The 12,503-nt window shown below is 36.6% G+C and overlaps 1 protein-coding gene across 1 annotated transcript; it reads left to right on the top strand.

The window, feature by feature from the left end:
* The first annotated feature begins 7,640 nt into the window (after positions 1 to 7,640).
* On the top strand, positions 7,641 to 12,503 carry LOC139758778 (replication termination factor 2). Its single transcript, XM_071680565.1, has 3 exons — positions 7,641 to 7,878; positions 9,556 to 10,162; positions 10,810 to 12,503. Exons 1-3 carry the CDS (start codon positions 7,810 to 7,812, stop codon positions 11,031 to 11,033), a joined length of 900 nt encoding a protein of 299 aa, XP_071536666.1. The 5' UTR covers positions 7,641 to 7,809; the 3' UTR covers positions 11,034 to 12,503.

The following is a 12,503-nucleotide window of genomic DNA, read 5'->3' as shown; positions in this document are numbered from 1 at the left end:
GGGAATTATTTTTGATCATGTATATGGGAGTCATTTTGTGTGAGTGTTGTGAATGATGTTAATCTCACTCAACAAAGCATATTTGTGTGCAAAGTGAAAAATTAAGAAGTGGTTATGTTAGTGGAGAGACTTTGTCGTGGCCACCCCCCTTGATGGGAGTTCTCGGAGAGAACAGGCATCAGATATGTATAAAGATAGATAGGAACTTGGATATACTAAAGCACAGTGGACATGGATGAGGATGTTTGTGAGTAAGGTAAGAGGCTGCATACATTTGATCTCCATCTCATAAATTGAAGGTAAAAAACACTTTCTCATGATGTCACAAGTGAGTGAGTTAATGTCACAAATAGACAAAGAGCACTGTCTTTTGAATTCATTAATTCTTTTGCTGTCATGTGTAATGTACTGAAACAAGTGCCTACAGTTCAAAGCCAAACCCAAAAACCATTCAGTGGTTTATTTTGACTTGTTCAACCCATTGACAGCATGTCACCTCAATGCATCATATCATTCCAATTCCTTCTCACCCATGTTGCCTCTCACCCTACTGACTGTTCAGACCCCATTACCTCAGTGCCTTCTTCACTCCATCCCTCTATCTCTTCTCGGTCTTCCTATCTCCGTTGCTCCCTCCACTTCCAACATGTAAGCCCTTATAGTCAGTCATTCTTTAATCATCCTGTCTCTATGTCCAAATCATTACAACTCTCCCTGATAAGCTCTCTGTATCAACTCTGCTTACTACCACACCTCCCTTACATTGTCATTCTTTACATGATTAACCTACTTCACACTATGTTTGGTCCTTGGTTATCTCATTTTCAGTGTGTCCACCCTTTATTCCTTTAATTTTTCTTCAGGGTTCAAGACTTGTATCTGTATAACACTTGGAACTGTTATACCTTCCAACATATCCATTTTTGCTTTATTAGACATTGATTGTTCCTTCCACATACTCCATAATGCATTCAGGACCTTAGTGCTGTCTTCCACCCTTTATATCATTACAGCTTCCATGGTTCTGTCAGCTGCCACATCCAAACCCTGGAATATAAAGCACTCCACGTCCTCCTGGCACTTACCATTCAGACTTACACTAAAACCATCCCATCTTATTCCCATGCTACATTTAATAACCATACTTTTATTTACATTTACTTATGATTTCTTCATTCTTACACTCCCAAATACTGTCATCAGCTTCTGAAGTTCCTCACCGAAATCTGCTACCAAAGCTATGTCTGCAAACAGCGACTGATTCACCTCCCATACCCCCACCCCAGAATACCATAGACCAACCCTTGCTCTAAGGCCATTGCATTTATCTCCCTTACCAAGTCCATACAAAACTTAAACATTCATTGTGACTAATTTTTTAATGCTAAATCACCTTTATTGAAAATAGCTCGCTCTTCTCCTTTACCACATGGCTTACTTTTCCAGTAAAAGGTCTTTACTGAATTTATTATCTTTCTGGTTACTCATTATATTTATTGTTCCTTCCACAAGGCTTCTCTGTCAACTTTATCATGCTCTTTTCCCAAATCCATAAATGCCACATATAGTTCACTCCTTTTCTCGAGATATTTATTACACTCTTCAAAGCAAATGTCCTTTACCTCACCTGAATCCAATTTGTTCCTCCCCAGTTAGATGTTCTTTGCAATGCTGCCACTCTCACTATTGCCACTCTCCCAAACAGCTTACCAGTTATACTCCACCATATATCTCTTTAATGATGAATATTGAAATGATGAAAAATGTGATGAATATTCCTGTTTTATATATATATGAATAGGTACATGTGTTTATATGATATGTCTGTGTATGTATATGTATATATGTTAATATGTATATGTGCATGTATATGTATATGTGTATATGAGTGGATAGGTCTTAATTTATCTGTTAACTCACTGACACTGGAAATGGCAATCAGGTATAATAAATATAGAATGATACACATAGCGCTACCTCGCTAATGCAGGAGACAGCGACAAAGTGGTAGAGAATGTGTGGATCAAGTGTTTGCCTTGAAGAATGTGAGAAATACTTAGAAAAACAAATGGATTTGTATGTAGCATTTATGGATCTGGAGAAGGCATATGATAGAGTTGATAGAGATGCTCTATGGAAGGTACTAAGATTATATGGTGTGGGAGGCAAGTTGCTGGAAGCAGTGAAAAGTTTTTATCAAGGATGTAAGGCAGTGTACGAGTAGGAAGAGAGGAAAGTGATTGATTCTCAGTGAATGTCGGTTTGTGGCAGGGGTGCATGACGTCTCCCTGGTTGTTCAGTTTGTTTATGGATGGGGTTGTTAGGGAGGTGAATGCAAGAGTTTTGGAGAGAGGGGCAAGTATGCAGTCTGTTGTGGATGAGAGGGCTTGGGAAGTGAGTCAGTTGTTGGTCGCTGATGATACAGCGCTGGTGGCTGATTCAGGAGAGGAAATGCAAAAGCTGGTGACTGAGTTTGGTAAAGTGTGTGAAAGAAGAAAGTTGAGAGTAAATGTGAATAAGAGCAAGGTTATTAGGTACAGTAGGGTTGAAGGACAAGTCAGTTGGGAGGTAAGTTTGAATGGAGAAAGTGAAGTTTTTAGATATCTGGGAGTGGATTTGGCAGCAAATGGAACCATTGAGGCAGAAGTGAGTCACAGGGTGGGGGAGGGGGTGAAAGTTCTGGGAGCGCTGAAAAATGTATGGAAGGCAAGAACATTATCTCGCAAAGCATAAATGGGTATGTTTGAAGGATTAGAGGTTCCAACAATGTTATATGGTTGCGAGGCATTGGCTTTAGATAGGGTTGTACAGAAAAGGGTGGATGTATTGGAAATGAGATGTTTGAGGACAATATGTGGTGTGAGGTGGTTTGATCAAGTAAGTAATGAAAGGGTAACAGAGATGTGTGGTAATAAAAAGAGTGTGATTGAGAGAGCAGAAGAGGGTGTATTGAAATGGTTTGGTCACATGGAGAGAATGAGTGAGGAAAGATTGACAAAGAGGATATATGAGTCAGAGGTGGAGGGAAGGAGGAGAAATGGGAGACCAAATTGGAGGTGGAAAGATGGAGTGAAAAAGATTTTGAGCGATCGGGGCCTGTACATGCAGGAGGGTGAAAGGCGTGCAAGGAATAGAGTGAATTGGAATAATGTGATGTATTGGGGTTGATGTGCTGTCAATGGATTGAACCAGGGCATGTGAAGCGTCTGAGGTAAACCATGGAAAGTTTTGTGGGGCCTGGATGTGGAAAGGGAGCTGTGGTTTTGGTGCATTATACATGACAGCTAGAGACTGAGTGTGAACGAATGTGGCCTTTGTTGTCTTTTCCTAGCGCTACTTCACGTGCGTGCAGGGGGGAGGGGGTTGTCATCTCCTGTGTGGCGGGGTGGCAACAGGAATGAATAAAGGCAGTAAGTATGAATTATGTACATGTGTATATATGTATTTGTCTGTGTGTATATATATGTATACATTGATATGTATAGGTATGTATATGTGCGTGTGTGGACATGTATGTATATACATGTGTATGTGGGTGGGTTGGGCCATTCTTTCGTGTTTCCTTGCATTACCTCGCTAATGTGAGAGACAGTGACAAAGTATAACAAATGAATAAAAAATATATATATATATATATATATATATATATATATATATATATATATTCTCGTATGTACTTGCCATTTCCTGCATTAGCAGGGTAGCATAAGGAACAGATGGCTGAGCCTTTGAAGAAAAAATCTTCACTTGTCTAGGGCTGGGGCTAGGGAGAAAGAATACTGCCCAAATATTCCTGACATGTCGTAGAAGGCGACTAAGTGGGCAGGAGCAAGGGACCCGAATCATATAGAAAATTAACAATGCAGATCCTTCTCTAAAACTTGTATCTTTAGGCAAACACCTGATAAGGAATGAAAGTTCTACAGTTTTATTTGAGAACTTTGAAGTTTGTTTGTGTAAAGGGTAGTGACTGTGAAGAAAGTGACAAGATGAAAATGGGAAAAAAATGATGTGACAATATGATGCTGACTTCATTACTAAGATTTTTTAGAAGGAAGAACACGAGAGTTCTTAAGAGAGCTAAAAAGAGTGACAAAAAGAAAATAGTGTACAGATATGGGTAAAAAAGAAGTTGTATCATTATAAGGTGAGGCATTTGAAGTGATCACAGATAAGATAAAAGTACATGAAATTTTTTTTATAAATGTTTTTGCTCAGTATGATGTTTAACTTAAAGATCTCAACAACTGTATGTATGTTGTGTGAATGCTCATCAGGGACTAACATGCATTCACCATACATCCTTAATTTTTCCATCAGTTCTTGAAGAAGCCAGTGGTTTTTGTACTTAATAGAGGCATGTGTGTTTGCTAAATATTCCCTAAAACATGAATTAGCATGTGAAAAATCCTTACCTCAGTTACCAATAAATATTGATGACAGGAACACGATGTGTGCTCCTTTTGGGGCTTCACCTTAGTACAATATAGTGTAAATGGACAAAGATTTTTGGGGTTTGGACGATACAAGACTTATCAGTAGACCATGAATCAATTTCCAAGGTTAAATGTATGTGATCTTCAAAGTTTATATGTCTATGATATGCCGGTTTTACATGACTGTGGTTGTTAGAATCAGTCATACTACTTTTTTAGATATTTTATATTTAAGATATCTACAGTGTCAGACTTTGGAACTCCTTTGGTGATCCTTGAAAGATGATCCTGCCTAGGAGCAGAGGGTGGGTAATCCACCAGATATAATTGGCATTATCCCATAATATCCTAAAAGGAGCAGGGTGTCCTCATATCCCTTGCTCGCTGGGCTCCTAAGAACTTTGAATGAACTTAAGACTCCTGTTGTACATTAATGTTTTTTCCTGTATTACGAGAGGATTCAGAGTTGATTGGTGCAGTCAGAAATCTTTATGTATGAGTTCTGCCATGCTTAGTTAACATGAATGAAAATGTGATTAATCTTCTTTCTGTATTAGTGAGTAACAGAGTTACTGATGTGGCTCATTCTTAACAGTTAGCATTTCCCTTTGTATGCAGCTACTGGAAGTGTAAGAAGAATGTAAGGAGCCATTGTGAAATGAGAAAAAGTTGGTACTAAATTGCTACAAGCCTTGATTTAGTTTATGATAACCCATGGAGCATTGCATATCCAGCAAACAACACGAAATCCAGTGATATACTCAACCCAGGATCTGAGTCATTGCAGTACTTGATGTTTTACAGTTATGTGTTATTTTTCTTTGTACAATTTTAGCCTTTCCTTGGAAGATATCTTGGATAATTTCACGAAGTAAATACTTGATATTCCAGGTCTTTACAGTTAATTTTGTTCATAAAGAAATTTCAGACAAATTACTAACAGACATAAAAGATTATTCTTTGATGTGATTCCCATGAATGCTTCCTTAGGAAATGGGTCTAATGATACCCATGTCAAGCAGCTTTGTCAATGTTCTCAGCAAGTAATGGGCAAACCTGTATCTTTCCTATGGATCCATGCCCTTGTGGGAATTCCAAGCAATGAACTCGCTGGCTGCCTAGCGAACACTGGTTCAGAGAAAGATGTTATAGGCTTTTGCAATCCAACCCCAGATACATATCCTGGATATCCAGAATACCTTGTTGGAGGAACCAAAGGATGATGGTACCTCCCCCAACTGGTACACGAGGAAATGCAAGACAGATCTCTTTGATGTGAGTGTGGAAACGGATGTAATGATGGCATACATGTGATGTGTCATCCCCAGTCAGGAGAAAATATCCACCATTTTCTAATGTCTCCTGGCTTTTTCAAATTCTGTTGATTGGTAATTCCTTTAGGTAGTTAGTACACAAAATTGAAAACAAAGAATGCTGATTTTAATCATGTTTTATAAACAAATCCATTGATTGCTTCTACTTACTGTGTTTAATGATTTATTGAACTGGAGATATGTAGACACAGGTAGGAGCTTCTGAAAACTGCTAGAGTTGCCCTCTGCCAATGGTGTATTAAGGGTGAGGTATTAAAGCCTATGAATCGTTATGGGTTTTACCACCCACTTGAGGGATTTTCTGAAGGGAACAGAGATATATATATATATAGATAGAGTTGTGATTTTTAATTCAAAATCTTTTTGCCAATGAGAAAACATTCCTTGTTATTAATGTAAACAATGTCATAATGCACTTGCCATGTACACAAAGTGTAATCAAGTGTGCTGAACTGTATAGTAAAGTAAGTAACAAACCTGTGCAAAGTTATACTTTTAGTTACAGGATTCCTGCTTCAAGAAATAAAAAATGATAGATACACTGAATTGCAATGATTTACACCCAGTTAATATTTGAGACTGCTGTATAGCAGAGGCACAAGACTTTACAGGAGCAAAGGTGTGATTTAACATAACTGAAATAACACCGTTAGGAAGTACAATATTCCAAAAAAAACACCCCAGTCTCCCTGGCATGCCCTTACAAAATATCAAATATTTGGAAGATATGTTAATAAGGTTAAGTTGATTCTTGAAATACAAACTTCTTGGTGATTGTAACCCCCTGGCCTTCTTTATTTGCCTATTGTTTCTGGAATGACCCGAGTATACAAGCAGCAACCTTGTGCATAATTATACCTAACTTTAAATGGTTTAGGGTATCCTGTTGGAGGAAGAGTAGGACTCAATTTAGAGATTCCTAACTGCTGATGACCTGTACTAAACCTTTGTTAAAGATTTCTATAACGCACGTTTTGCCTGTTAATGTATAATGGTTTAGAAAGGTTTTTGTATTTGTCCAGGATCTTTGCTTTTCAGTGATGGTTGTTAAAAACCTTACGTCATAGGATACCAGATCCTGTTATTTACTTGACTGAAAATATTTAAGCAATAAATCTTTCCCGATAAAGCTAAATATATATATATATATATATATATATATATATATATATATATATATATATATATAGAATAATCACCCTTTAATAAGCTTAACCACGGGATGCACACAAGCAGGAGAGGAATAATTGCGGTAGAACACCCTGTTTCTTTATCACTAAATATGCCATTAATGCAAATGGGAAAACCAAAGAATGGGTGGACAAGATAATTTAGACCGACAATTTTAAAACATAAGCGACAAATGACAAAGAAAGTTTAAGGAAAGTTCTGTTGATTCTGAGACACTCCAGTAAAATCAGTGAAACGTACAAATTCGAAAAATGATACAACTTATTTTTCTTATTGGCTTTTTTCATGATAAATAACGTGTTTACGTAATTTTGCGGTATAGGGAGAGAGTTGTACACATATGGTAATCCATCCTTGAACTTTACTCATTACGAGAACTAGCTAAAAAGGAGGGCTAACAGGAAATTTTTATGCGAGATCCTTTGCAGTTTAGTAATAAAAGATGGATCACATTTTAATGTCCCGTTTTCCAAATATCAGTCAGAAAAAAAAAAAATGGGCAAAGCATACATTTTGGAAAATAGTACATTTACCATGCAAAAACAAAGCGAGAGCTAAATTATGGCATATAGATATATTAACTTTATTTTACTGGAATTAGGAGGTAAATATAGCAAAACTATAGTAAAATTCGTTAAATAACGTATCACCTGTCAATGGTATCCGTGAAAGAACCAACAGTACGAATCAAAACAAGATCCGTATCATAACAAGACGACTGTAGATCCCGAGGTCGAATAAGTTGACGCAAATTTCACATTTAATATAGATAGCACCGAGTCTTAGTGTAAACTCAATATTTGACAAGAAGAGGAAGAAGATTTACCAGTGACAAGGACCAGTTAACCATGGGATGTGATGGAGGAACGATACCTAGAAGGGACGAATTAGTCAGGACCAAGAAGAAGCCTGAGGAGGTAGTATATAGTGGACTATTATCGTGTAACAATGAAAGTAGTTATTCATTTTCCTCGATAGAGTGTAGTTTAAGTCTTTATTGGTCTAAGTAATTACATATGCTCCTCGGTGCCAGTATTATATTTCGAGAGGATAACAGTGGATGAGACGAGGCGTTGTTTACCAATGGCACCAGCTCTAACGAATCTTCAAACTAGGTCATGTTCAGTCCGGTCACGATAGTAGGTTTAATAGTAGTATAGCATGTCTTGTCTGCAATAGACTAACTTTGCCTTTTCCCAAAATACTCCATTGTATTGATTATATAGAGAACAGTTCCATAGCTCAACTTTTTATGGTTGAACATTGTACTTTATGAACTGATATTGACTTAAGCGGTAGTAGCATAATAGGGAAAATACGGAGTTGGTTATTGTAAAAATAGGTAAATCACTTGGTAAAGACTAAAGAACCTATGAACTCGTTACCTAACCTTCCAAATAGTTAAGACTTATCTTGTATAGTAGGTTAGTGGAAACATACCTGTTGTACCCATGATAGATTACCATAAAAATGGTGATTGTCAAAATATAAATGACAGTGTGAGTGGCCATGTGATCCTAAGCAACACAAATATATTTCGAATGTCGTTCTTGGTACTAGGTAAGTTTTTTTTTTTTAATTCTGTTGAATATTTACATGTATAAACTTTTATACAAATTAACCCCATGCCAAGTACGCTTAATCTTTAGTACTATCACCTTATCAATTATTATTTCATAAAATGAACTGCTCAAATTCATGTTCCACAATTTGCTATGTACTCAAAACACTGCACTAGCACAGCAGAACAAACTCAGTTGATATTTAAAGCTGATGAAAATGTAAAGGTAAAATACACAGAAGTGTTCTTATGGAGATTTCTGCAAAGTTATTGGTAGAAATCTATCTTTGGAATATCACTGACTAGGGAAAGGTAAATCACTAGTTTAGCAATGCTTTGACACTGTCTTTGGATGTTGAGTGATTTTGTTCTGAAATGATGGTGTAATGAATATACAGAGAATAGAAAAAAGGTTGGAAAATGTTAGACAAAGCATCTGTATTTGCCCCTAAGGTACACATCTGGCTGCTACTTCCCGCAGTTTCTGTGTGGAGACCAGCCACTCAAAGATTGATCTTAGTGATATCTCCTTTCTTCAAATAGCTAATCTGTGGAATACTCTTCCCCTTTTAATCTTTTTCTCTTCCTCTAACTTTTCTAACTGTAAGTCAGGTTTATGAACACTTGCAGATTCCTGATTGATTTCTGCATTTTGTTTTTGATGTTTCTTCTTTACCTGAAATGGTCTTTGATTGGCACTTGTTTTTGCCTGTGCCATTTTGGTCATTAAAAGCATTTGTTAGGGTAATCTGCTGGCTCATTTCATTGGGGACAAAATGCATTATGTTTTGGTTCTGTATGCTTAGTTAGCAAAGTTTGATATTGAGACTGTGTAAAGAGTTAGTGAACAGAAAACAGTTTAGTCTTTAGAAATCTTATGATGATCTTGAACATATTAAGCATTGCATTATGACACACAATTAAGATCATGTATTTGTGTATTTACAGATTAAGATACTCAGATAGTGCATAAGCAGTAACATTCACTCATTTTATAGTATAGTATTTTTAAAATGATCTTTTTCTCCAACAGAAAGACAAGAACTCAGAGCGTTTGTACAGATGGCGGCATTGTGCAGTTTCCCAGTCTCCCTTGAAAGCACCTATTGTTGCATGTGAAATGGGACGCATATACAACAAAGAAGAGATCCTTACTCGACTGTTAGATAAATCAGGTGAACCAGGCATATCACACATAAGAGGATTGAAAGATATAAAGGAACTGAATTTGACACCCAACCCTGGTTACAGGCCAGGAGGAGCCAACAAAGGAGATGCATACACTGATCATCAAGCAGCAGAATACATTTGTCCCGTTACTTCACTGGAGATGAATGGCAAATATCGTTTTTCTTTTGTGTGGACTTGTGGCTGTGTAATCTCAGAGCGAGCATTGAAGGAAATCAAGTCTGAGGTTTGTCACAAATGTGGAAAGCCATACAAAGAGGAGAATATTATCCCTCTCAATCCCTCTGATGAGGAACAAGATTTTGTCAAATTGAACATGCTTTCTCGCCGGGCTGCAGCTAAGGCAGAGAAAAAGGCTAAGAAGGAGAGCAAAAGGCCAGCTGATGGGGAGGATGATGGAATATCAGGTTCTAGCAGTAGCAAAGGAAAGAAAGCCGCTAAATTTTCTGATGGTAAGTTCCCCCTCACCCCCTTTTTTTATTGATTTATAGGAATTAATTTCTAAGCCCTTGTTTGAGTCCAGCATGTTATTTCTCACTTTTCAGCCGGTTGACTAGGGCAGATTTTTCAGCAAAGATCCTGCTTCCACACATCCTTATGCCTTTCTTCATATTAGCACATGCTAAATGCATATCCAATTACTGAGTCTCACATCCTTCCTTATTTTCCTCTGCTTTCTTTTTGCATATCTCTTAATTTTCCTCCAACCCTTCTTTCTTTCTAGTTACATACAGTGCCTTAGCCACTCTTTTCATTTCCATCCTGTCCACTTGACTATGTTACCATAAAACTGATTTCCTAACTGAAACTTAGTGTTTAAGGTTAAGTACATCTTTAATTTTGGGGGGAAATGAAAACACACTGAATTGTCATCCAACACATGTAACTGTAGACAGTATTGTGGATTAATGTTCTCTTAGTTGTAATGTATTGCAACTCAGACTTTTTTTTTCAACATATTCTGTGTGGATTTCTGTGGCTACTAAACTCTGATGAGTTGTGTTTTGTACTGTTAATTGTAGCAAAGGTGTGAAATATTTCATTACCTCATAAGAATGTTAATAAATAGTGACTAATAAAAACTTTAATTTGATTGCAGGAGCTAGCTCAAGCAATGATGTTAGCAAGTCAGCACTTCGTGTCAATGGCATGGCATCTGCTGTTCTAAGAGATAAGGACTTTGAGAAGATCAGGTCTGCAGGATTCAGTGTTGCTTCAGACCCAAAGGCTTCAGAAGTTTACAAGAGTCTCTTTGATACCCATAAGACAGCTCAGAAGAAACAGAGTGCTCACTGGATTACATGTAACCCACAATACTTTTAGGTAATTTACTGTAGCTGTTATAATATCATTTGGGGTAAGAGATGTTTGAGGTAGATGATTGTACATATTAAATCAAAGATGTTGGAAGGGGATTAGAGAAGCATTTATATAAGATCTGCACACTGAAACATTTGTTACTTAGTATGATCTTGGTACTAAAATAGATTTTCGTAACATTTATGTAGATTATAAAGTACACCAGAATTTGGGAAAGAGAGCAGTAGAATTTATGGTGGTTTTAGTACTAACCCTGTCTTAGTAATGAAATTGTTAGTTTCAAAAGATGTTTAAGTTAGCAACTATGAATGCTCCTGTCTGTATTTTTTGTGTTGTTAGAAGTTCCACTAAATCTGTGCAAGTCTCATACAGAATTTCAACAATTTTTGAAGAGTGACTAATGAAGATAAAAAAGATTTCCTTTAAATTGGGTTGAAGGTAGTTCTTACAGTATTTCAGTACATTCGTAATTCATATTGGAAAAATTCTGATGATTATCCATTCATACAAGGCAGACATGGCTTTTTAGGCATCCTCCAATTTGTCTTAATCAGTGGAAGTGTACAATATGTAATGCCTTGAAACTTCGTCTGAAGGTTATAGAGATATTCGTATGAGATTATTTCATGCTTGAAAGAAAAAGCCTTTTGGAATCATGTAAGATGAGATGGTTCATAGAAATATTGTTGGAACTCTGTAAGATGAGAAGGTTGATGGAAAATTTCTTTCTTCTGTATCACCTAAGAATGGTAGGGGAACATTTTAGTAAAGCTTTATCATTGATACAACTTTTGTGTTTATGTCTTTGAGGATAGAAAAGAGTACCTGGTAGTGTTGTTAGTACATTCTCGAGTCAGTCTGTTGCAGGAAGAAAGATTCCAACTTATGTATGCTATAGACCAAATTTGAAATGTGGCAGAAATGGCTTTTATTATTCTACTCTTCAGATTGCACACTGAACTCTCGAAACAGTATTACTATAACGGGAACTATTCAGTTGATATTTCTCACAGTGAACTTCATTAGCATATCATGGGTACATCCCAGCACATTAGCTTACTTTCATACTTTTGATTTTATATTATCAACAAATAGGTAGGTTGAGCATTAAGCCATGGATAGAAAAACTTCATTTAACCCATTTGTTAAGATAGATTATTCTTGAATACCTCTACTTTAATTGCATCATAGAGAGATTTGTTTATCAAATAAGAGCGTGAAGATGTTACCATTAAGCTGTCTTTCTTTGCCTTCCCCCAGTATCTGCATTTAAAGTTTGAAAGTATCTGCAGAATTTTTTTGTAACGTCAAATCACACCCACAAATCATAATTTTTTATATTTATATAGAGCAAGTGTCATGAACAGACCATTACGTAAACCTTTGTATTTCTGTAGATACCTCCATTAAGACATTCCTTACATATGTACCCCTTGATATACTCCCTCAAAAAGAAAAAAAAATATAGACTCG

The sequence above is a fragment of the Panulirus ornatus genome, chromosome 31 (assembly GCF_036320965.1).
Source record: "Panulirus ornatus isolate Po-2019 chromosome 31, ASM3632096v1, whole genome shotgun sequence".
NCBI lineage: Eukaryota > Metazoa > Arthropoda > Malacostraca > Decapoda > Palinuridae > Panulirus > Panulirus ornatus.
The sequence above is the reverse complement of the archived record's forward strand: the minus strand, read 5'-3'. Positions and strand labels throughout refer to the sequence as shown.

Excerpts from the sequence above, each read along its gene's own strand:
- LOC139758778 (XM_071680565.1), top strand. The coding sequence starts at position 7,810 with ATGGGATGTGATGGAGGAACGATACCTAGAAGGGACGAATTAGTCAGG. Across the intron at positions 7,879-9,555 it reads CCAAGAAGAAGCCTGAGGAG|AAAGACAAGAACTCAGAGCG; the intron begins GTAGTATATAGT and ends TTTCTCCAACAG. Across the intron at positions 10,163-10,809 it reads AGCCGCTAAATTTTCTGATG|GAGCTAGCTCAAGCAATGAT; the intron begins GTAAGTTCCCCC and ends ATTTGATTGCAG.